Below are 26,878 nucleotides of genomic sequence, written 5' to 3' on the forward strand. Positions count from 1 at the left end.
TACAATCCCATTCCGCAGCTCCCCTTGCTCTGTCCTAAGCCCCTCCCACCAGACGACCACAGGCACATGCACATACTTCAAACAGTAACCCAGTGTTTCCTATACATTGATTTATTTAACCCTATTTCTCTGTACAGTTGCACACCACTCATTCACTCAGCCCCTCTTTGGTTTACTCTCTCTCTGTTAATCAGACTACAAATGAAACAGGAATAAGCTAGCTAGCCACCCCACGGCCCCTCTGCCTTGCTCCCTCTGCTGTGGACTGCTTCCCTGGGAGGGTAGCTCGGGAGACAACTGTGGGTTGGCAGCTGTAACAGTTTGAATTTGGCCAGCACTGGGTGTCATAGCGGGCTGGTGGCCAGCAGAAGCACTGGGTCTAACCTGTGTAATGGCAGTAACAGAAAGTTTGCTGATCCAGCTGGGAGTCGGGGCTGTCAATGGGGTTTGCACTGACTAGAGGTCCATCCCTAAAACTGCTGTTCTGTCTGCCTCTGGCAAGGTGATCTGTGTTGGTGGGGAGTGAGGCAGAGGACACACTGTCATTTGAGTCTAGCTAACTTTAGGTACATGAATGTCAACTAGAAGCTGCAGCCGTGAGCCTTTAGTTCCAGTTATCAGAATTCTTTTCTATCAGCAACGTTTTCTATCCATCTGTGAAACACTTCGCTGATATTGTTTTTTTGTTTACTGTCAGACTCTGTCTTCATTTTCCGGTTTGCTTTGCAGTGTTGGCAGTTGTTGCCAATGCTGGGATAGCAACTTTCGTAAAACAGCCAATAGGAACTCCTTCTCTCTGAAATGAACTGTGATTGGCCAAAGTCTCCTGTCATCGGCTAGATTTTCTAAAGCCTGAAAACAGAGCCAAGAGGAGGTGCAGAAGTCTAGAGCTCTCTCTGTCCACTTGAATCACAATTATGCTCAGCGTTTATTATGGGGTTTTTGTGCAGTAAAGCTAAAATTAAACTGCCTACTACAGCTTTAGGAGTCAAGAATTGAAACTTATCTAAAAACAAACAATGACTTTGTCCCATCTCTGCCTGAGTCCAGACTCCCTGCAAAGAAAACTCACTTAAGTAGCTTGTATCCATGATATCATTATTCTGGTTGCTACATACTGTAGGTTACGGTTGGAACATACAGTAGATGAGCAGGTAAATGGGGAGCTTTGCCTTGGTGCTTAGTTGCCTCTTTGCCATGACAGTCTGGTACAATGCCCACATTACTTTGCCAGGTTAGACCTGCAATAATACTATGTTAAAGATGTGTCCTTATTAATACATGTATTATTCCATCAAATAGTTTCTAGTTAAGCTTTACATGACAGAGAGAGGTGGAGGCAGAATGAGAGAGCCAGGGGAGAGGTTTGGGTGGAGCAGGGGAGGATGGGAGGTCGTCCTCCTGACTGATGTACTGTATTAGAAATCCGATAAGGAGCGTTTGTTCTAACCTGTAATCTCGTTCAGGGCTGTTCTGCCTCAGTGCTGCTGTCTCTCTGAAAGCTTGATCATTGTTTGCTAGTTGTTGATAAAACTACGCCTCAAAGGATTGAATGGGAATCACACACACACACACAGACACACACACACAGACACACACACACACACAACCACACAATTCACATGGCCTTGTGTGCATGTATTTGCATTTTGTAGGCTTTTCGCAGGCTTTTATTCCTGTAGCATTACAGCACTGTTTGAGTGTTTTTGCCCTTTTAGTCCTTTTACCACAAATCATCTTCTGTATGCTTATAATTACTGTCAACTATTTTGCATAGCATACCATAGTGTTTTGGATTTTTTTTTGTGGTTTTCCCTTCTTGCACACAGCCATTGCTTAAAATTTATTTCAGCACACTATAAAAGTCAAATTTACAGTGTTCAACCTTGCTAAAAGAGGAATCCATTGCAGCCTGTTTTTACTTCAGTTGAAGTTACATTTCTGGTGAGAGGTAATCCAATGCAGGCTTTTCAAATCTCCACTTAACATTATATTATGCATAATAACATATCTGCTGCAACAACAAGAGGAGATTGTTAGCTCGTGTTTCATGGCCCATCAGATGTCTTTTAGTGATGTCGAAATGTAACGATTAACAGTAACTTGGTGAATACAATGTTATTGTTACCAGGAAGGCTGACTAAAACTATGGAAATTAGAGCCAGGTTGTAATAAACTGGAATTATCCTCTTAGATTGAGAGAGGAAAGAGTTAAATGTTTTTCCAAAGCAGGTCTGTCTGACTCTGCTGGACCGGTTTACGGCCTTGCAGCCTGCCTACTTGGCTCTCTGCCCATCTGACTGCCTGTCTGTCTGACTGTCTGTCTGAGCGGCTGGCTGACTGTGCTACTGCATGAATAATGCTGAGCCATGGTGCCCTGCTGCCTTGACAACCAGTGGAGAGCAAGGAGGGGAGAGGCATGGGGAGGGAGGCGGGGGGGGGGGGTCTGTGTGGGTAGAGAGCAAATATAGAAAGGAGAGGAGGAGAAGGGGGGCAGGAAGGATGGTGCTAGGGGGGATCTGATCAAGTGAAAACACTGAAACAATGGAAATGTAGGGCAGAGGAAAAGAGATAGAGATTTGGAGAGAGGGAGTAATAAGGGAATATTTTATTTAGGGCAGAGAAATGGAGAGGAGATGCAAAGTATCAGATGAACAAGAGAATACGAAACAGAAATGAGCGAGAGAGAGGGATAGAGAGAGAAAAGGAGGAAGAGTTGCAGCTTAGCAGTTTTGGATGCAGCCTACAGCAGCAGCAGCAACCTGTTTCACAGTGTCACCAGAGTGTTGCATCATGGGATCAGGACCAGGGGGACGCTCACATTGCAGGATGACATCACCCGTTACCGAGTCAGCTCCTGTCTGCTCTGCTCGCTCTGCCTGCCTAGAAAGGAGAAGAGGTGGTTCTGTTCTGTTCTGTCTGTCTGTCCATCTGTCTCTGTCTGTCTGTCTGTCTGTCTCACTGCTCATGTCAAAGCAAGTGCAACAAAGAGCCAGATCAACAGATGAACACACTGATATAAACGGAGAGAGGAAAATGATACAAATGCTCGTGGAAAGTTTCAGCCTTGTGTGCCAGCATGATATTGCAATCTGAAAAAGAGAGGGGGTGGGGTGCAGAGATTTGGATTTGGTTCAGTTGGAAAGTGTGTGTGTGTGTGTGTGTGTGTGTGTGTGTGTGTGATCTTTCTCCTGCCCTCCCCTCTCTGCCTGCTCTAAAGCTATATCTCTGTTTGGCTCTCTGACTGTCCACTGCACCCAAAAACAGAGAGAGCAGGTTGAGAGGCAAGCCATCATCCCCTATTTTTGACTGCAACAGCAAAAACCCATTTCACTGCAACAGTGAAAATCATATTTTTAGTCCTTTTGACGGCAATAAATGCACACAAGAGGGTGACGTGAGAGTGAAATTTTCTTCCTCTCTCTCGCTGGGTTTATTTCTCCCTGTCCGGTTAAATTTGGCATTTGTTATTTTCATTGTTGCCGTCACCCAGTCCTGTTGCTATATATAATTATTTCCCATGTGGCTATTCCTGAGCTTCTGTCCAGTGTCCCTAGGTACAGTATAAACATGATTTTCTGAATTTAAATTAAGCAAATAATTACACAAATTGGCCCCATGCTAAAATGACTTTTGTCATTTACATTCACCTGATCCCGTCACTCTGAGTCCCAACCCTGTAATTGTGTCCCTCTTGACTGTTCCAGAGCCCTCTCTTCAAAGTCCCTAGACAGGTGTGAATATCAGTTTATTAATTTGAGTTAAGGAAATTATAACACATCATTGCCCTGTACTTATATGGAATTTGTCACTTCCAGTCACCCTATTGTGTTACCTTTTACTTACTATCCTGTAATTATTTCCCATGTGACTATTCCACAGCTTCTATCAATGGGTAGTTATATGAATAATTTTCTGAATTTAAGCAGATAATCATACATTGGGCATCCTCATGTCCAGTCTTGCCTTTACCTGTTTGTGTAACTTTTACCATCTACCCTTTGGATTCTTTTCCTCACAGCCATTCCAAAGCTTCTATTGAAAGGCTCTCCATATAAATACATTATACGGAGGATTTTCTCATAATAAGTTAAGCAACTAATCATATGACAAAATGCCAAAATTAAGATTGTCATTTCACATCTTGCTTTTACCCACTCCCTTTACTTTTACACCTGATCCTTAATTATTTGCCACATGACTGTTCCAGAGCTTCTATCGAATAGCTTTGGGTGGGTGGAGTGTTTGTAGAATCTGAGTAAAGAAATAAAGTCAAAGGTCCAGTGTGTAGGATTTAGGGGGATATATCAACCTGTTCTCAACCCAACTCATCAAATACCGCTGCTTTGTCAGTCAATGATGATGCAGTAGGTACTCTCCTGTGTGAGTTTTGGGCTTTTATGGACAGCATCTCAATTGACAACACATTCTCACTCTGACCTTGTCACATACAGTGACACTGACAGTTTCTGCCCATTACCTGCATACAGTCTTTTTCAAAATTAACTTGGTTTATTACCAATAAACATTGGTAAAATACTGTTTTTTTTTTAGGTTTCTTTCCTTGGCTTCAGGCAACAAAAATCCCTTGTTTAGGTTTAGGCAACAAAAGCACATGGTTTAAAATAAGTATTCTTCTCAGTGAAGTAATGTAACATCATGTGACATAAATCACATCACATACGTCACTAGCATAGCATGCTATACATACTAGCACACTACATTGTTATTAAAATAACTCCACTGACTTACGGTTTCACGTGGGAAACAAACAGCAGGCTCCCCTGTGAAAATCCAGAGTTTGTTTGACCCATCCACCTTCCCTCTTGCCATGCAATACAGTCGCTCTGCATCAGTATGTGATGCAGAGATCAGTGACAAACTGGCAGTATTTGATGAGTTGGAGGTGAAAACAGGCTTAATGTATTGGTCAAAAAAAAGAAATATAATATTAAAGACTGTTTTCATTAGTGTTTAATCACCAATCACCATCATCAATTGCTGTGTTTTGGTGTCCATAGAATAAGCTGTTTATACCAAACCAAACACTGGCTCTAGACAGGGTGATTCGCATGTTCACATCAGCCATCATAGTTCTCCTACAGGCTTGGCACATGGGAGAGGTTTCAGTTGGTTGCAATCTACAATCTCAATGCTAGATGCCACTAAATCCTACACACTGGACCTTTAGGGGAATAACCATACATTGTGACCCCATGATAACATGTTATAGTTTTTTTTAGTTAGAATCTTGCTTTCAATCAATCCTGCTGCTTTTACTCAATCCTATAACTTTTCACATGTCAATATGTAACTAGTCCTGAGCTTCTTTACAAAGACTGCTAGTACAATATGCTTTCCTGATTGTAGGCAAATAATCACTCATCATAACCCCATGTTAATATTGCCATTTTGAATTTCCAATTCTGCCTTCACAAAATCCTGTTACTTATACTCCTGATCCTGCAATTATTTCCCATTTGACTATTCCAGTTGAGCAAATATTCACACATAATACAGCTAGAGCATGTGAATTCCTTTGTATTCCCATCCAAATCCTAATGACTCAACGTACTAGCACTGTCATATCACAAAAAATATTGCAGGTCTGAAGGATCCTGTGGGGCTCCTGATCTGATGTTTGCCTATACTTTCAAAAGCATTATGCTTATATATTCATGTATAGTAACACTTAACTCAGCTGCTTTACAGTAGACGGTGACAGTAGACTGCAAAAACCCAGACACAAGCGTCTCAGCAGGGCGTTTTCAATAATTAATATAAATCCTTTTAGTTACTGTGAGAGTTTACTTCCGCCTGTCTGCTTGCAGTGTGAGACAGCCTGAGTTTGCACAGGTGGACAGGATCAGTCAATGCCAGGAGAGGAACTGAATCCACTCTGAATACTAATGAGTCCACCGGTTCGTTAGACAGAGGATAGATCAGGAGGGCTAAGGAAGAGCCGAGCTCCTCATTGAATTAGCTGAGCTGGAAAGTTTGAGACAGCGAAGCTAATCAGTGTGCTCGAGCTGGAGCGCACATGACTCGCGGCCAGCACACAGCTCACTAAGACCAAAGCAGCTGATGTAAATCCAATGTGCAGGATCCAGCGGAGGCAGCCATGCATCAAAAGGCCTGATCAGACCAGCCTCTGTGATGTGTGAACTACAGCGTAGTGTCTAGTCTATGATGTTAAAGCCTGGTCTTACCCACGGAGATGTTCATTCTCTCAGAAGAAATGTACTTAGCAGGGGTCTCCTGAATTCCTTTGTTCTGGATGTGTAACGTAGCGGTGAATCTTTTTTCTCACCTGGAAGCTGCATGTATTTCTGAGATCAGTTTTTCACAAGAACAAGTTAATAGTGAACTACTGTACTCGTGATGAGGTCGAGAGAGGACATTGGAGATGATTTTATGACTTTTTTGTGATCACAAGGCTACTTGGTTGTCTCAACATAATCTTGATGAGTATTTTTTGCCATCATGAGGAGGGAGGTTTTCTTATCATTTTTGTCAACATCACAAGACGGGTCACACAAAATCAAAAGTTTAAGAGAGGATCACCACACACAAGAAAACTCAATTCTTCTCCTGGGAAAAACATAAAAATGAACTACATGGTTTCTGTGTAGACAGAGAAGAAAGCATAAGACTAAGCCTGTCATGAGAACCAATACTTCTATACCATAGACTGTAAAAATAATAGACGTAGCCACTGTGAGGTCACCCACTAATTTGTGAACTCTCGTTTAGAAGCCTCGCGTTCGGCACTTTAGCCGTCACCATCTTGGTTTTTTGGAGTCGGAAGTGACCAGTGATCTGACTGGGAAGCCAAGGACACTTTCGATAGACAACCTGTCACTCAAAGCAGCCTGCCCCTTATTTATGTGTAACTTTAAGCAGTAATAAAATGTAAACATGTGACTTATATAAAAATTCACCCCCTGCACAGTTGTCTTGAAGGGGGACATTAGCTATAGAGACCAAAACTGTTTTTTGGACAAGGCTGTGCACATATTAATTTCTACTGTAAAGTTGGACATTTTAACATGCAGGTCTTTGGGGCTCTCAGGGTCTCAGACCATAATTAGCTTGCTAGGGCTATGTCTTGTTCACAATCATCATTAAGAAATGAGAGGTGATGCAAATTTTAAAGCCTTATAAATACTCTGACTTCTGAAACCTTGTCCCAACAATCAGCAGCCATGGGCTCCTCTAAACAGCTGCCTAACACTCTGAAAACTAAAGTACCTGATGCCCACAAAGCAGGAGGAGACTATAGGAAGATAGTGAAGTGTTTTCAGGAAGCTGTTTCCTCAGTACGTAATGTAATTAAGAAATAGCAGTTAACAGGAACTATGGAGGTCAAGTTGAGGTCTGGAAGACCAAGAAAACTTTCTGAGAGAGCTGCTCATAGTATTGTTAGAAAGGCAAATCAAACAACCCTTTGACTGCAAAAGACCTGCAGAAAGATTTATCAGTGGTGGTGCACTGTTCTACTGTGAAGCAACACCTGTACAAATATGACCTTCATGGAAGAGTCATCAGAGGAAAACCTCTCCTGTTTCCTTACCAGAAATTCAGCGACAGAAGTTTGCAAAGGAACATCTAAACCAGCCTGATGCTTTTAGAAACAAGTCTTGTGGACTGATGAAGTTAAAATAGAACTTTTTGGAGGCAATGAGCAAAGATGTGTTTGGAGAAAAAAGGATGCAGAATTTCATAAAAAGAACACCTGTCCAACTGTGAAACACAGGGGTGGATCGATCATGCTTTGGGCTTGTGTTGCAGCCAGTGGCACAGGGAGCAATTCATAGGTAGTCACCATCTGTAAAACAGCTGAAGATGAAGAGAGGATGGCTTCTACAACAGGACAATGATCATAAACACACTTCAAAATCCACAATGGACTACCTCAAGAGGCTCAAGCTGAAGGTTTAGCCATGGCCCTCACAGTCCCCCGACCTAAACACCATTAAAACTCTGTGGATAGACCTCAAAAGAGCAGTGCATGCAAGACAGCCCAAGAATCTCACAGAGCTAGAAGCCCTTTGCAGGAAGAATGGGTGAAAATCCCCCAAACAAGAACTGAAAGACTCTGAGCTGGTTACAAAAAGCGTTTAGAGGCACTGGCAGTGATACTTGCCAAGGGGGGTGCTACTAAGTACTGACCATGCTGGGTGCCCAAACTTTTGCTTCAGGCCCGTATTCCTTTTTTGTTATTTTGAAACTCTAAAAGATTGAAATAAAAAAGCAATCTTGCTTAAAATATTGAAGAAACATGTCATCTTTAACTTCATGCCTTTTGGAAACCAGCTCAACTTTTACTTGCTTAACTACTCACAGTAAATGAAATTTTGGCCAGGGGTGCCCAAACTTTGACTACAGGTACTGTAGGCTAGATGTTCATTTGTTTCCTTGTCCACAACAGCTCATGAACCCACATAGACTAGTATGCTGTGTTCAAATGGAATCATTAAAATTTTAAATTCAGCTTACATGGTTTTGATAAAGGACTGTGTGCTTAAGTACATGAGGTATATTGTTTTGTTTTAGTTTTAATGTGGTATTAAATTCAAAATGCCCAACTTGAATCATTTTTCAAATTGAGGATTTAAGACTGATTCTTATTTTCCAGTTTATTTACTGGTTTATGCCAGTCCTCTGAAGCATGACCATCAGTCAGCACACAGGACTGAACATTTGTGTCGTCCACAGTCTTTCAGTGGCCATATGTACAGCAACAGAAAATATGGCCTCTCTGCATGGCTCACTGCAGTGGCTCCTTCCCACTGTCACTATGATTGCAGGTTGCACACTCACACATGTAGTTCTATACCTGTGAGGACCAGCACAGAAGACATTCGTCCCTGACCCAAATCTACGCATATAATTCTTAACCCTCATACAGCCCTTTGCAGAACTTTACATTTTGAAAACTTAAAGTGGTCCTCATAAAGGTAGCAAAAGCACACACAGACACACACAGCCCATAAACAACCCCAAGCTCCAACTGTCTGCAACACTTTTGTTGAGTTTATTATTGAAACCCAGCACTCCCCATGGCTGCACCATCGGATCAAATATTAATATTCTAGACATTTTGTGCATCACTTTCTACACATTTCCCCCAAAACTGAGTCTGATATGTTTGGTATCTTTGGAAACTTTGGGATCTTGATCAAAGGCAAACTGTCTGCAGAACATGAGTCTGTAAAGTTGGTGTCTCTGGCCGAGTTTTTATGGCTTGCGGTGTTAATGATGCCATATTAACAGCAACAGAGAATCGAATGTTGCAAAACAACAAGAGAACAAAAAGGTGACTGTTCAGTCACATTGTGCATTTTAATGATAATTGTAGCAGTGATGTAGGCGGGTGACACTGTGCGCGTCCTTCCAAAAAACGCTTATTCATAATATATACAAAAGTGCAGCGCCATATTACGCAACTGTCTATGTATGTGTGAGTGTGTGCGTGTGTGCTGTCCCAGACCCCACTCCACCGATGTCTATGTTTAGCAGCCTATTCGTGTCTACAGTTAAATTGTACTTTCCACTCTAGTTATTACAGTGGCAGACAAAATATGAAAAGCACTGAGGGCCATGGATAATAAGCACAGAAATAGAGCAGGCAGTGAGCAAACCGCAGCCTCATCAGCAGCACTGTACAGTCAAACATCCCCCCACACACACTTATATATTTATGGAGTGTTATTTCCATGAGACAAACATGTCCCCACTAAAACTTCAGGACAAATGGAACTCATTGTCTCACTTCCTCTGTTCCATTGCCGTCCTCTGTCTGTCTCTCTTGTATCGTTTGCTTCGGTCTAGTGCTGCAGCCGGGCAGATGAGGATTTCTGCTCCCCCTCCTCCCATCCGTCCTTCCCTCAGTCTGCTGCCTCTGTTACTCCCATGACCGCGAATGTTCAATCTGTAGGCTTTTCCTCTAAAAGAAAAAAAAGAAGGTTTAACCACATTCTCAGAGGCTGATAGATTGTACAGTAGTGACTCCCTGACACCGGGGAACGTGTCAGGGAGATATACAACACTATTGTGTCTCTTTCTGAATCACTGCTTTATTACAGCACACGCATGCACGCATGCACACACACACACACACACACACACACACAGATGCCCACTCAGGGGACCAATTAAACCTATACAACACAAGACTGAAAAGTGCACATATGTCCATTCGTTGACACAAGCAGTGGAAGAAAAACTCAATTTCTTTAAGTCAAATAGAAACAAGTAATATATTGCTGCTAGTCCTCTATTTCCATTTCTTCATTGGAGAAGACAGTAAATGAGGCTCCAAAATTATGTGTCCTGAGTTATTAATAAGCCTTTCATAGGTATTTTGCTTAAAACAACTTTACAGTGATGTTGTATTCATTAGGACATTAATAAAAGAATGGTCAAAGCAGCAAAGGCCAAGATATCCTGGCTTTTAGTCCCTTTGTGTCAAGATCCATTAATTTCCATATTTCAACTCAGTGGCCTTGCTACATTAGACTCTTGTTAGACCCACGCCTAGGGTTGTATATCAACCCTAGGCGTGGGTCTATCATGTCGTTTCATGCCTGCAGTCAATATCAGACGATATCCAGCCCAGTCACAAGAAGAAATTGTTGGTATTGCACGTTTCTGCAAACCACAAATACATTACATTTGCATGTTTCATACGTATCATATCATTGTTTACAAAGTGACGTAGTATATAAGCAAACTTTGTCATTGGGAGCTGGGATGGTGGATGGCCTATTGGCCAGACATCTGCCAAGCAGCAGACCAGTGTTTGAGACCAACGAACAACAAAACAGGTTGTGTTTGAATGAGTCATTGTTTTGTTTCCATCAGCTTTTTAGGATCCAGACATGGGTGTTTTGTAGCGATCTGTTGGCACGGACAGTGCCTCAGTAAGTGGATGTTTTTTGGCAGAGATGTCACTGCTTTTCCTGACGGTTTGTGTCCCCAAACCTGGGTATTTTAAGGCAAACATGATCTTTGCCCAAATATAACCAAGTGGTCTATGTGCCTAAACATAACCACATGTTAACCACAACATTTTTTTAACATATCCGCTACATAATAATGTATAAATGTAATGTATCTGTGGTTTGCAGAAACTTACAGCACCAAAAAAAATTCTGGTGATTGGGTTGCAATATCAGTAAATATCCTCATGTACATAATACTCCTATGTACTTGCCACACATGCTCCTCTTATCACTTGACTTGGTACAGCTTCTCTCTTGTGCACAAAGGGTGGCTACACAAGTATTTACATCATGTGTCACAGTATATTTGTCAAATGGTCATCGGATTGCAACTTTTTTATATATATTTTTTATACCTTTTTTTGATACCTTTCAGTGTGTTGAGCTATTGTCAGACAGCCCCTTCTTATTCCCAAGTTGTCAAAGGCCAACGCATCGTTGCACCCCTTGGCGTGTGATATCGACAGCAAAGGAATCCTTGAGTATCTCTGTGAGGCTTTCAACTCCAATGTAAAAACATCTGCAGCAAAATTTGACGCTGAGCGCAACTGGTGTAAAGAGCGAAAAAGTTTGCACAGGGCAGGAGTAAGGGAACATGAATGGGTCAAACAAAGCTGGACTTTCATATAGAAGACTGCAGTTTATGTCCTGTGGAAAACAAAAAGTCAATGTTGTTTTCACGAAACATTATGTGGCTTACATGCCTACGTCCTGTGTTGAACTAACAGTCAGTAGTATTTTTATGTCACGCTACGCAATTTACATATGCTTGTCGCACACTGACGTAACTCATATGACGTATTTACGCCATTTTACAGAAAAACGTACTTATTTTAAGCCAAAGTGTGATATTTTTTCTAAACCTTACCAAATAGTTTATTTGTCTTAACCTAACCGCCTCTGTTTCACAACATTTACCCCGTATTTAAATGTATTTCAGCTGCGTATCATATAGCTACGCTAAAGAGTGTCCTGTACGTCATACGACAAAAGGCATGACAAAGCATCAGTATTTGACGACCTGCTAATGAAACAGGTTGCTAATATACACTAATGCCAAGAACACAACACTGTCAAAAGTATGTGGACACCTGGATATTACACCCACATGTGATAGTTGAACATGTCATTCCAAAACCATTGTCATGAATCATCGTCAGCAACCCTCACTCCACTCACATATGTTGGATGGTGTTGAGGTCAGAGCTCTCTGCACACCAGTGAAGTTCTTCACACCAAACTGGGAAAACCATTTGTTTAAGAAGCTGACTTTGTGCATTAGAGTGTCATCATGTTGCAACAGAAAATACATAAACGTTGGAGGAATACTCTCATCTTAAATAGCATTGTATAATGTAGCAATACGATTTTCCCTCCAAACACACACACAATAATGCAGATAAGCTGGTGGTTCACAGGTGTTGGAGGGTCACGATGGCTCCATTCAGCCGTGTCAGCGTGTGTCAGCCTCCTCGTGGCGTCTGGCTTTCTATCTCATTTCACAAAGTACAATAGCTGCTTAAAAAAAACGAGTGTTTGAGTTAAATAATATTCTGTGGTTGTAGTGAATGACACTGTGTTCTGATGTGGTTTTTGGAGACAGTTGCTCGGGGCGCAGGTGGCATATGACCTTAATGTGCTTCACACATACACAAATAGATAATGCACAATTTCAAACAGGCACAACCCTCTGCAAGTGCACACACACACACACAAACACACACACACACACACACACACACACACGCAAACTGTAACTCACAGATTACATACAGTTTACTGAACTACTTGTTCTGAAGGAGCGATAGCTGCGGTTGAAGTTTTGGGGCTGAGACTAACTCCAGGGACATATTTAGACATCGGTTTTATCTGAAACTCTGTCTGCTTTTTATAAACTTAATATAATCTGCTAGACTGAGGCATGACAGACAAAATCCTGATAGACAAACAGGTGGGTCTGTGAGTTCAAATACGTATATGCTTCATGGCCAAACGTTGTTCAGCCTCAAACAACTTTATGTTCTGGGAAGGATGGCTAGATTTGCAGAGAAATGAACAGTGATAGGCTGGATTTGGGGCACTGTGTATGAAATGATTCACAGGACATCTTAAAAATTTCAGTTGATATGTCTTGGGTTTTAATATATCCCTCAGCATGAGGGATATCTCCATATTGTCAAATGATGTGTTGGAACAAGCATATGCAGGATGTTTATGTGATATTGCATAATGTAAAAAAACCATTTATTTTAAGGGGGCCCGTTGAGGAGGTTAAAGAGTGTGTTATTTTGGGTCTTACATGCCCTAATAATTAAAGAAATCATGTGTGCATGGATTTGTGTTTCCCTGCTGCATTTAACTCTGTAGGTGGCATATGATATGAGCTTCCAGACAGCGCCTTTGTCTGTGCTTAAAGCCCCTTAAAAGAGATATTGTTAGCGCCTCACTGGACGTTTTGGTCTCTATAGTGACAGAAATGGCAAACTCAACACCTGATTCCCGGGAGCTCACCTGGGCTGCTGTCTCTCATACACACATGCAGTTTCTTTTCTCCACACACACTTGCACACACACAAACAGGAAGAAGTACTTAGAAATAAAAACTACAATGTAAATATACATAGAGACCTATATTTAATGTTTTCCTTAAGCAAAAGTGAGTATTATCTGCAAAATGTAATAAAGTATCCAAAGTAGAAGTACTCCGTCTACACAATGGTGCCTTCCTGGGTGCTAAAATATTGATGTGTGAACCTGTAACCAATTATCTATAATGTTATTGCTGCTCCAACTGTCTGACGACTTTATTATTCTGCCTGGTAGTTTAAAGGAATTGTTCAACATTTTTGGAAATATGCTGATTTGCTTTTACGCTGAGATAATGAGATGGATATCAGCCACGTGTCTGTGTGTTAATATTCCGTTTCATTTGCACTGGGAAGTCGGACTTTGTGAGTTCCCAGTCAGAACTTTAAACTGGAATGCTCCAGGAAGTCAGATGTCCAACTTGGACAGCCAGAGGAACCTCACCAACCCGACCTCAAAATCCAAGATGGCTACTCATTGTATTAACAGTAGTGAAAGCTATAAGCTATAGTGACATACTGTTTATGAGCACTTCTGTCTTATTTGTGTGTCATTAAAACAGTCGCACACACAGCACTGTCCAGCTTTTATCTGTGGACATGTTGCCAAAGTGTTTGTATCACAGACTGGAAAAAATAATGGACGTTGCTACTGTGACATCACCAATTGCTTTGTGGATTCCTGCTTTGAAGCCTTGAGTTCGGCATTTCGGTCATCGCCATCTTGGTTTTTTGGGGCTAGAAGTGACCCTAGTTTGGGGTGAATCTAACTAAGAAGCAGAGGACACTATCTGCAGGCAGCCTATCATTCAAAACGGCTTTGCCCTTTTTGGCTCACCTGTCGAAAGTCTGAAGTGCGCAACCTTTATGGGCCGCACAGTGCAAAAGTAGTGCCAATAATCATCCGGATCATCCGGATAATTTTATACATAATTTACATACATAATTTTATACTTTTGCTTCATGCACCATTGAGCAGCTCTCATAGAAATAAACGGGTCCCGCATTCAATGCTGTATCCAGTTCTCTTAATGCATCCATGGTGTCTTCTTGCTTCTGGAGCCAGCTTCAAGTGGCCGTTCAAGGAACTGCAGTTTTTGGCACTTTCACAATACCTAATTTTACAGCCCCAGAGGTTGCTGCTTGGTTTGTATGCACAAAATTGCTAACAATGACTAACCTAGCTAGAACTGGTATTGTTAACAACATCTTGGTTTTCCAACTTGTTGTACTGGAACGCAATCGAAATGGATGCGAGGTCATTCCCAGCTCAGTTTTCCAATCTCTTGGGTAAATAAAATGCAGCACAAGTACAGAGCTGGAGTCAGGACGTGGTTAGCTTAGCTAACTGGAAAACTGGAAGCAGGGAAAAAACTCTAACTCTGGTTCATCACTGCATACCATTGCTGCCTCACACTTTATAAAAATAACATTAATGTTATTTTAATGAGTGAACTTGTGGTACCGTGTGGCACACCTTCCCTTAATATTTTGTAGTCTGTTTGGCACAGCTGGGGCACGTACCAGTGACAGCAGTATGAAAATGCAAAAGAGAAAGCTGAAGCAGGTTCCACAACATCAGCATTTATTCCAGTTTTTCCTCCCAGCCATTATTGCACTTTTCTTTTTCATTTTGCCAACATCTCTACCTCAACCAAGCTGAAGAAGTTTTAGTGACATTTATATTTCTGGCATTCTGGAGTTGTTTTTTTAAAATGCACAGATTCATATTGCACCTAAAACACATGGATGGGAGCACACATGATTGGATTATGAAGTTTTATTTGGAGTCGTGGGAGGGGTTGATTCATATGTGACTGTGCTCCATATGTGATTATGCATACTCTATGCAAATAGGCCACCTGATGCCACTCGGCTCTATTGTTGGGAAGGTTAAATGGGGAGCAGTGTGCTGATGGCCGGGGACAGCGCAGCTTAATACTGCTGTTCCCATCGTCCTCCTCCTCTCCCTGCCTGCCCCTCCTTCTTCCTCTCTCTTTGTCTTTTGTATGACAAGGGGCAGAGTCAGTTCCTGTGTCATTGTTAGGGATCCATCTGCCCAGTCGCGCACGCTCACACACACACACACACACACACACACACACACACACACGCAGAGCGGCAGCAGCAATTAAACCTGTTTGACACACTTGACAGAGAGGAGCTTTGGGCTGTGCGTCCGGCACGAGCCATCTGTGAAACAACCACCCACCCACACACACACACAACACACACAATCATGATGTGTGTGTGTTTGCTGCATTAAATAAATTTCATTCACTAACATTCCCGCAGCCCCCCTCTGTTTTTTCTTTTCCTTTTTTCCTATTTGGGCAAGACGACCCTCCGTCCTCCTCCTCTCCTCCTCTCCTCCTCTTGTGATGGACAGACGAGACAGACAAGTTTAGGGAGGGGATGGATAGATGGATGGATGTGTGGGCCGGTGGATGTAGAGGGAGGACAGGATGGATGGATGGCAGATTGGGAAGCAGACCTTTCATTTATTGTTGCTCCTGTAAGAGCAGCTGTAATTACTGGTGGCGGCAGCCCTCATCTGAAGATAGTGTATTGATATTGGGCTGTTAACAGGAGATTACCATGTGGATGACTGGGGGTTTGGGCAAGTCTGGGTCTCCACTGTGTACTTTGGGGGCAGCTGATTATGATGATGCCATTGTTCTCTGTGTTCTGCGTTCTTTTTTCTTCTTTTTTTTAAGTGCTCTACTTTCTGCTGTTGGCACGGGAATAGAGGCAGCATGATGGAGTCATGCTTTTTTTTAACCAGTTTAGCAAAAATAAAAAGGCCCAGATTTTTTGGAAGGAGTTGTTGATTGTCATTCCAGTGTTATGTTTGCACATAGAACACACCAGAATATGATTCTGTAGTTAGGAAATAAAGGTTTTAACTCTTCCAAAACAGACTTGTGAGAAATCCATACAAACCTGACATGTAGAAATGAATTAAAAAAACAGAGATACCCCTCTTAAAGGCCAGAGGATAATTAGACCGAATCTAAAATGTAGTCTACTCCAATAGATACAAACAAAGAGAGAGAACACCAACACTGAAAGCAGCATAATCCACCACCAATTAACAAGCCGGTGCTGGCAAAAAAGAGCAGCAATACATAAAAAGTCACCCAAAAATCCTTTTCTCCTGTAAAAATGGTGCACCATGGGGTCAGAACTGGAAGAGAGTCCGCTCCAGTATTGGACATATTGATACAAAAATTTGAGACCTACAGCAATAGAAGAAGACCCAGCCCAGATTGCAGACTGAGTATGATTTGGCTGAAAAATTAAGCCAACACAGAAGTGCCAAAAACTGCAATTCATTAAGCAGCCACTGGAGGCTACCTCCAGAAGCCAGTCAATCCCCATAGACCCCCATGTTAAAATACCCAACTGTACAGCAGAAATAAACATGTTTACAGCCTGGTACAAAAAAACTTTCTTGGTTCTTATAGCTAATTTCTCCATTCATGACAACAATACAAGGAGTTAAATTTTGTATAGTTCACCCATTTACATTTTATTAATGCTTAAAGTTATGCATATTTAAGGGTGGACTGCTTTGAGTGACAGGTTGTCTGCCGATAGTGTCCTCAGCTTCTCAGTCAGATCCACCCCTCACTGCACCAGCCTATCACCCAAATATGGTCATTTCTGGCTCCAAAAAAGTGCCGAAGTTGATGCTTCAAAACGTGAGTCCACAAACCACTGGGTGACATCACTGTAGCTATGTCCGTTATCTGTACAATCTATAATTTGGACCAAATCTGATTCTGATTTTAGGTCAGGTCTAAGTTCCAGTGAACTGAATGGAGCTGTTTCACTTTCTTCACTGGCTAGATGCTAGCTGTGTCTGTGTGCTGTTTGGTGCTGAGCAGGTAGTGTGCATTCAGGTTTTAGAATTTTTTTGCTGAGACTCTGCCTGCTGTGGCCAAAAACAATGCCATGAGAGTGGTGAGATTGAACCTGAACAGTGAAGCTGCAGGCTATAAAACCAAAACAATGAGCTGAAAGAAACTATAAAGCTCTGTAGAGCTGATGGGAACCGCACTCAGGTAATAATTCTCTGCGTTTGTCACTACAAGGGACCCATTTCCCATAAAACACAGTCATTTGATCCTTTGTTGATATAAAAATATTGATTACAGCAGCTTTAAAAAATATATTATCTGAAAATAAGGAGCCATAAATTAAAGTCCTTAAACAGACCTGACACCACAATACTGTAAATCCATAATATCCATTTCAGCAGGTGTGTTTTGATGTGTATGTGTGCAGCAATCTCTGTATTATAGGCTTCCTAAATACAGGTTTGCACCTCTCTAGCATCCCAAAGCTTATGTTTAAGCTTTCATATCATTCACTGTAACTGTACTTACCTCACTGTAGGCGGCTTAGTTCACTTGAAAATGGCACATTTCCCTCCACGGGAGTTAAACAAGCCCACTGAACAAACAAACTATAGCTGCAAACACATCGCTGCAGCGGAAAGGGGCATTGTGATCAAAGAGGGTATATTTTATAGTTTAGTTTTTGGGACAGGGTTCTTGTACATTTTAAAGAAAGATAGCATAAATATCATGTAATAGTTTATTAAATGTGTCACAGGATTGGCTCTGGACGAGGGAAGGGCTCAGTGTTGTGCTAAGAGACAATACAGCATGGTAGACTGTGGCTGACGTGGGTGTGTAAAGTCACCATGACAGTCTGTAGGACACAATCTATAATCTTAGAGACATTGTAGTGTCCGTCACATTGAATGTTTTTCTACTTTACATTGCTCCTGACCATTTTCCAAACCACACTGTAGTCATTTTAATTTTGAATGTGTTTTTCCTATCTTTCAGACGGACATTGTTTGAATTCATTTCACTACAGTATGAAAATTAACTTGAAACTTGCTTGATTTGTGTATTTCCCCATTGTTGTCACTTTGCATGCTAATGCAGCTGAAAGAGTAGATTCATTTGGGAAGTCTCCACTCCATTACCATGCAAAGACAACTTTAAAATACGTGAGGCTTGCATTATTTTATTTTTCATTATTGCCAACAAGTCCCATTGGTTCCTTTTAACATCTCACAAATAGATAGGCCTAGTTTCATTTTTCACGACTTAAGTATTTTCCCAAATCAGCTCAGCTGTGTGTATGTGAAGCTGATATGAGTCTGAATCTGTAGGTTTTAGCAAACATCTCTCAAACAAGAGGAAATCATGCATTTGATGGGAATTCTTTTCATTTGTGGATGAATCCACATTCGGTGCTTTGTCTAGTGAGTGTTAGTAGCATGTGGGACTGAGTTTAATTAAACTCAATGAATGTTCGTGGTAATAAAGGAACTTGTCGCCCAGTGCAGTAGTGTGGCTCATTGATATGTTCAGTGGATTGTGGACAACAATGGAGCTCTATGGTACATCAGAATAAGATGTATCAAGCCTCGGATGCACACATATGTAGCCTGTTATACCACATCCCAATGACATAACAGCAGTCAGTATTTCTGGTGACATACAGACAGTCAGTAGGAAGGTGAGGATCTCACTGGAAATCCACAGTATTTGTAAGTTGCTCTTCAGAGGCTGAAGTAATTTACCTATTGGCTTTGAAATTCAGCTTCTGAGTTTGCGCACAGAGGCTTGCGCCGGAGAAAATAAGGGGCTAACCATGGGGGGAGACATAGTATTATATACAACTGGCACAATGGAGGAGCGGGATAGTTCCTCCTTGGATGAGACAAGAGTAATGTTTAGTGACTGTTTATTAATATCCATAACGGCAAGGATCTGTTTTACATAGTTTTGGTGTATCACAGATAGGCAACTTAAGTTCCCCCCCTGTAAAGCGCAGCAGAGTGGTTTGTCCCAGCCCTTGTCAGCCTCTGCCAGCCTCCTCTTGTCAGTGCTCTTCTTAAAATGACGCTAGCAAGCCGACGGCACCAGCGGAGGAGAAGGAGAGGGGACTGAAATGTAGAGCTGGCATCTACTTTCCCACCGTCTTGAGGACGCTTTTATATACATATACACATATAGAGGGCCTTCATGAAGAGCCCCAAGTTATTAACACTATTATTATGTCGGAGGGAGCAGTTGCAGCCTGGTGCTTGCTGTGCACAGTTCGTCTATTTATTCCAGTCTGAAGCAGGAATTCAGATAGAAGACTTCCAAGTAGGTAGATAGATTAGCTTATCCAAACAAGTGTTTTTTAAAACGTCGGTTTGTTTTTGTCACCCGTTCGCATTTTATAAGCTTTTTTCCCCTTTTTTTGTGGAGAAAGATTGTAAGGTAAAGCCACACGGAAGCAATGTATAATACAGTTTGGACAGCGGAAAAAGCCGGCGAGGAAGGAGATTGGAGGGACGTGATGATGCCCTACTCCACAGAGCTGATATTTTATCTGGAAATGGACCAACCGCCAGGTAAGCAGGCCTGTGACAGCAGAAGCTAATATTGGACATGGGAAGTTAGGCTGGAGCTAGCAGGAGAGGAAAGGAGGTGTCGGGTTTGGTGTCTGTTCAAATTGGTGGAAAGTTTTAAAGCTGCTGCTCACACCCCCCCGGCGGTCCTTAACGACATTTGGGTCGGCTTCCTCGAGGGATTGTACGTGTGTCTGCTCATGTACGGAGATATTTGTACGTTTATGGCAGTGAATTATTATTGCCATAGTTTCGACATTAGCTTAGCATTATACCTTTTTGTTGTTCTGGAGGCAAGCAGGTAACTTGAGCTTGAATAAAACGTTTAGCGGCGTTTTTTTCTTGAAATTCAGCTGTGATAACTGTCTCTGGCCCCAATGACAACTCTTTAAACACATTATGCTCTGTGTGTCCTGCTCTCTGATGCACCCATTGTAGCAGAAATGTTCCTTTGTACGTGTTTGTGCTTATTTGATGCCTTAACACAGTAGCTGCAGCTCTCCAGACTTGTACTCGCAGACTCATACTAGAGACAATAGTCCCATATAGTCTGTACACAGAAGCAGTCGAAATCCTCCCCTGGCCGTTTAATGTGGTATTATAAATGAAAGGCAAAGATGGCAGACATCGCACCCAGAATCATTTTGGACTAAAACTGCAAAAAGCCCCAATGCAGTTCATTGTAGACAAACGTGATCCTTGAAGCCAGCAACTCATTTTTGCAAGTACCTGCACGTTTTTATCTGTTATCACTCCAAAATCAAAGTCTAGGAGATACCGCTCCTTTCGGATCATCCCGAAATTAGCTCTGCCCGGTGCCGACAGCGGCAAAGGGGGGATGGGACACAGAGAACAGAAGGACCGGAATAATGAACGAAACCGTGGATAAAAGGTCCCGAGCATTTCATAATCATAACATCATTCACTGACACGCATGTATGCGTATTTGTGCCCCGTTTTACCCAACTGTCACCCAGAATTGAATATGTTTCTTTCATTCATTCCTTCATTCATTCATTCCTCGACAATTGTGCCTGTGTCATTTGACTCCCACCCCCCTCTTTTCTCCCCTCGGTGCGCTGAATGGATCATGGCGCAGATGTGGGACGTTGTGTTGTTTCCAGGAGGCGCTGTTGAATGCAGTTTGCCCGGTAGCTCTGTCCCTTTTCTCCTCCTTTCTTTCCCCCCATTTATCTATTGAGATGTACTATATTCTGCAGCCACCATAAAGTGCAGTATTATGTCTTATCTTTGGCATGTTGCAGAGATGATGCAAAAAAATCCCCTTAGGTTAAGATGCTTTATCAAAGAAAGTATTCCAACCTTTCTACCACAGTGATTTAAACTATATTCAGGATGTATTTTCACCCGAAGTGAAGTTTGTGTCAGCAAGTAGGAGGAAAAATAATTTCTGCTGCATGCATGGCTACATTTTCTAGTCAGTTCTTTCATCCTGAAATGCAACATTGATTCTTAAATTAGAAGTACATTGAAGTCCAACTGAAGAGGACTGGTGCAATAGCTCCACTTTCCTCTGTCTGCTCATTTAAAGTTAACTCCTCCTTTTTTCCCTCCTGGCTGAATGAGAGAGAAATCAATTCTCGTTCTTTCTTTCTCCCTGTCCGGCGTTTGCTCCTTCTTTGTCTCTCCATCTGACAGTCATTGTGTTAGCGCTACAGTAGAGTAAATGGACAGTGCTCCTCAACTCAATGCGTCGGGGATGTGAATGCAACACACTGGCTCTTTGCTGGTGATTCACACACTTAACTGCTGCCGGACCTTGGGTTTTATAGCACCCAGAGCCAGTCATTCATTTAAGCATATATGGGGTCATTGTCAAGGCTAAAAAAAGCGTAATGATAAAAACAAAACTCTGCTATCTTGTGTTGTGCTGCTATTTTATCCCAGCGTAGCAAGCATTTGTACTCATTCCATGCTGTGAGTAATGCAGTCAGCAGGGACTGATAAATACAAAAAGATGCATTTTGGACTTGTGGAAAATCAGGATTGATTCAAGCTTCTTGACACTGCAGATCGACTTTCTCTGCTCATACCTGCAGCGGGTAGTATGCTTATGTATAGGTCTTTTTGGTGTGTGTGTGCCTCACCTCTTTTGCTTGAATGAGCTCACCCTATCATCCACTCTGCATCTTTTTGTTTAGCACTTATATACCCGACTCTCAGCTTGTGTGCTCCTAAACGTATGCAGAGTGTGTATGTGTGCCTTTGTCTTCACATAACTGACATGTAATCTAAAGAGCTACAGGGACAGGAGAAAGGGGCAGAGAGACGGTGACAGAGAGGCTGAAAGAAGAGGGAAAAGTGAGACAACAGCAGAAAAGGAAGGACGGATGACAAAGGGCTGAGCAGAGAAGTGAAGAGACGTTGGGAGAATAGAAGACGAGCGTCCCGCAGATGTTCATTAGAATATTTATTACACTGGAATTGAAATGTGAAAGCCTCAGTGACAGTTATAGCGTGTGTATCTGTGTGTGTAAAGGCGAGTGTGTGTGTGTGTGTGTGTGTGTGTGTGTGTGTGTGTGTGTTGCCTTTGTGTGCGGGGTGATTAGCACAGGTGGAGTGCCACTGCCCCCCCCCCCGGGGGAGGGCAAAGCCTGCGTTTCCACTGGTAACTTTATGTGTGTGTGTACACATGCATATGTGGATATGGGGTGCACAATGAGTCTCATCTTTCAATGGAAAATCACTGGGACATTATTGTAAAGGACCATACCAGAGCTTTTTGCATGTCTTCACTAAAGTACAGCATATCCCATGTGCTGCACATGACCTCCCAGTTCTCCCCTGTCCCAGGTAGTTTTTATTCACATTTCCCTAGCATGCAAACCAACTTGCAGAAGCTTGAAACTTGCTCTTATATGGCTCTTCATCGCAGTTTATATTATGTCATTTGATTTTGTGACACTGCGCTAATGTAGGGCAGATATTACAAAGCTGTCTTCACTTTACTGCATTATTATACACCAGTAATGTTACTTTGATAATTAAAGCAGTAAGTAACCAACTAATTGCTCACTAGGGACGATACATGGTCAAAAATGTTATCATCATGTTATGTTTTACAAAATTCTGTTGTCCAAATCAATGATTTGGTGTCAGATGTAATAATTTTGTCACCACATTCAACAACACCAGTTTAAATATTTGTAAATATAATTTTCTACGTTGTGCTGTATATTTGATAAATGTTATTGCTAATGCAGTGATTTATCAGCCCTCCGCTGGTCTAAAATCAGGAGCAGATTATAGTAGATTTTTCCGCATGGCTGCACTCACCAGCAGAAGGCAAATTACACTGGAGAAGTAGACATTTCAGTTATATTAAATCGAAGTGGTCAAAGAAATCCTTTTGACAGACATGGTGGTTACTGTTGTGGTTTTACTAATTTTTCACATTTTAAACACATTTCAAGTGCAACGAACAGCTACCTTGGAAGTAGAAAGAGCAGTTTAAAAAGTAAAACACTTTTTAAAAAGAGCCAAAGATACCAAACCAGCATTATAGACCTGCTGCTGCTGATATAAATGACAGAAGCTGAGTGCGTCTGGGGCATCATTCATGCACCGCAGAGATGTCAAAGCCTCTTTACATACAGAACGTAATCATCATCTGCAGGATTGGATTGACATGTGGCCCATAAGAGACAAAATGTTTGCTGTCCATATGTGTGACTGAGCGATAAGAGGCTTTTATCAGGGTCATAATCTGAACATAAACAAAACATCATATTGTCCAAAAGCATCGCAGAATACGCATCAAAAAATTCAGTCTTGATCCTGGAGATTTGTTTGACAAAAGAACCCCAACTTGAGGTCCACTTCCTTTAACCGAATCACAGTCTTCATCCACACATAGTTTGCTTGGTTGTCATTAAGATTGGTCTGTTGAAATGATGCTTCAATGTATAGCCAAGATCATAGAGGGAATTTTAAATTTAAAATCAGTATGACATAAAAGCTGATATGTATTTCAGTATGTTTTTGTCAAATTGTGGAGCTCTCAGAGAAAATGTTGAAGTGTTATTCAACTTAACACAGGCTTCAAATAATTGGACTTAATTAGCAGTACTTATGTTAGTGGGCTGGCAATTGTTTGAATGTTTTCAAGGCTGTGTGCTCATATTTTGTAGCAAAATCATGTTGGCAATAATACCAAACATTGTTTGGCTGCAGTTTCTTGAATGTGAGGATTTGCTGCTTTTCTCTGTTTTTGTATCATTGTTAATTGAATATCTTAATGTTCTGGACTGCTGGTATGACAAAATCAGATATTTAGGGAGAGCATCTTGGATTTTGATGAGCACCTTTCACTATTTTGTGATATTTTATGGACTAATTGATTGTTTTATAAATCAATAAACAAATAGAACAGCTGTTATTTTCAGAAGTAATAACACGTAAGATTACAGTGTATATTTAGTTTTCAGATTTGTGTTGAAAGTATAGACTGACGTGGCTGAAATAAACTATGAATGAGTGAATAAATGAGTCTCTTAAAGACACATTCAGCTGCCAGTTGCACTGTGCTCAATAGGACGACCTGTTGATTTAGGGCTCGATGCAGCTCTGCTGTGTATATGAGTGTGTCCCAGAAGGAATTGATATACCACAGCATAACTCCACCCCCCTCCTTTCTTTCTTTCTTTCTCTGGTCAGGCACGCCCCCCATGCTGCCCCCTGATTGGCCGAGGGGGCGGGCCTCCATGTGGGGATTAGTTAGCGCGTCGTCTGTCTTTTAGGATCAGCCTCGCTCTGCTCTTTTCTTCAGTCTGACTGAGCAGAGAGCAGCAGGAGGAGGAGGTGGCGGCGGAGGAGGAGGTAGAGGTCGAGGAGGAGGAGAGAGAAAGAGAGCACCAGAGAGGGAGAAAGAGAGAGAGAGAAAGAGAAGGAGGGAGGTGGGAAACAGCTGAGAGACAAGTGACAGCATGCAGCTAACGGAGAGTGTGATGTTGGAGGACGGTAAGAGATGGATTTGGTGTTTTCGTTCATTTTCCTAGTAATGTCTTTGGTTTCTTTCTCGGGCTTCACTTTTCCCTTTCCAAACTGTGTACAATTATTTGTATAGTTTATGAGTTCCATATTTTTTCTTATTTTTCTCCCCTCGCATGTTGTTGCAGATCCTTCTTATTTGATTCCTCTGACTACACATAGCCTAAAGCTTTCACAGTGTGTGTCATCAGTCTGTTGCTTAGTGTGCTTTTGTACAGTTTTTCAGAAATAGTCCTGCAACAATCAGTTAATCCACAGAAAGTTACATATTCAGCAAAAATGCCAAACACTCTCCAATTGTCGCCTCTTAAATGTGATGATTTGTGATTTTCCTCAGTTTTATATCTTCTAATGTTAATGGTTTTGTATTTTTGACTCTCTTCAAATTTCAAGATGTTGCATTTGCCTGTTGTAAATTGTGACTGTCACTATTTTCTGATATTTTATAGACAAATGTAGCCTATGTGTAATATTGCAGCAGTCTGAACTCAGATTGAAAAACTAAGAGTCTTGCGCTGTAAAGCATCTCCATGTGTGAGAGGTGCGTGTGTGTGCTTTCAGAGCCATGACGCTGAAACACACCCACATACTGTAGATGCTCACACACACACCACCTGCAGCTCCGTACTTTGTCCAGATGTAAACTTGTGGAAACAGAACAGATTGAGGAGCAAGTTTCTTTGGAACATTTAATTCATGCCACATGCTTTGAGTTTTGCAGCGTGTGCAGTAATTTCTCTGGTGTGTGTATGTGTGTGTTTGTGTTTGTGTGTGTGTGTGTGTGTGTGTGTGTAAACTCTTGTTGCAGTAAAGCTCTTTGTTAACATGCAGTCACTGCTGTGCCACTGATCAGCTGTGTGCACAGGCATGATTTTTAAAGCTTGCTGTTTTAGATGACCGAGGCTCGCATTGATGCTTTGTGTTTGTCAAGTGTGAGTGTTTATCATGTGTGTGTCAGTCCGTGCTGACAGTCATTGTTCGGGGGAGCTGTGGGTTCCTGCCTGCATGTGTGATGACAAGTGATATCGCTGCGTGTGTGTGTGTGTGTGTGTGTGTGTGTGTGTGTGTGTGGCTGAGCGCTGCTCCTTTGTCTGTTGAGGGGGAGGGGGGAGGAAGGAGGGGAGGGAGGCTGCGCTGATGGTCGCCTTTGTTCACGGTCCCTCCTGCTCTCTAGTAGAATTTCATGCCTTACTTGTGACTGATTTCTCTTAAAGATTTAGAACAGTATAGTTGTGTGATATGAATAGTTTTCATATTTTATGACATTTTTAGATTCTGTCCTCTTTGGTAGGACCGTTGTCATTAGTGAGTTTGACTTGTTTTATGCGGGACAGGTGTTTAAAAAAAGCAGACTTTGCACAACAGTGTGTTGGAGTGTTTGGCTCCGTAGATGCTGCACGGGTTACTGACTGCTGCTTCTAATGCTTCAAGTGTCTAATGGTCCTTTGCAACAAAGGACTTTGTTGTGTGTGTGTTGTGGTCTTGTTCATTGTCTTGTTGTTTCTCATAGTAGTGCTGGTTCTTGGCTGTGTGGATTTAATAGTTTTATGCACTTTTATATAATCGTAAATTATGTATTTCTTGGTTTTCAAAAACAATTTCAGCACATTTATTTACCATTTTATTGACTAATCTAGTAAGCAAAACAATATTTGTGTAATTGCTAATAAGAATAACAATAAGTTGCAGCCCTGGGGACCCACCTTTTGTCCTCTATGATACTGTCCTTTGTGTTGTCCACATACTGCCACACTGTAAACAAACACACACAGAGTACAGTGTGTTTCAGTTATGTTAGAATAGTTGGAGCACAGTTTTTTGCTGCTACTTTTCTTCTGTTTTTCTGAAAAGTT

General features: G+C 41.7%; 1 protein-coding gene across 5 annotated transcripts in view; it reads left to right on the top strand.

Moving 5' to 3' along the window:
* Window positions 1-26,878, top strand: part of pik3r3b (phosphoinositide-3-kinase, regulatory subunit 3b (gamma)) — a 311,005-nt gene that overhangs the window by 276,034 nt on the left and 8,093 nt on the right. Inside the window, exons 1-2 of one of the 5 annotated variants that reach the window (XM_033622188.2) lie at window positions 19,501-19,767; window positions 19,877-20,018. The exons of 2 other annotated variants lie outside the window; for them this stretch is intronic. In XM_033622188.2, the coding sequence (XP_033478079.1) occupies window positions 19,904-20,018 (115 nt within the window). In that variant the 5' untranslated portion in view covers window positions 19,501-19,767; window positions 19,877-19,903. Of the gene's footprint in view, window positions 1-19,500; window positions 20,019-24,797; window positions 24,996-26,878 lie in introns of those variants that run through there. 2 more of the 5 variants (XM_033622186.2, XM_033622189.2) reach the window with 2 other exon arrangements.

The sequence above is a fragment of the Epinephelus lanceolatus genome, chromosome 6 (genome assembly GCF_041903045.1).
Source record: "Epinephelus lanceolatus isolate andai-2023 chromosome 6, ASM4190304v1, whole genome shotgun sequence".
Lineage (NCBI taxonomy): Eukaryota > Metazoa > Chordata > Actinopteri > Perciformes > Serranidae > Epinephelus > Epinephelus lanceolatus.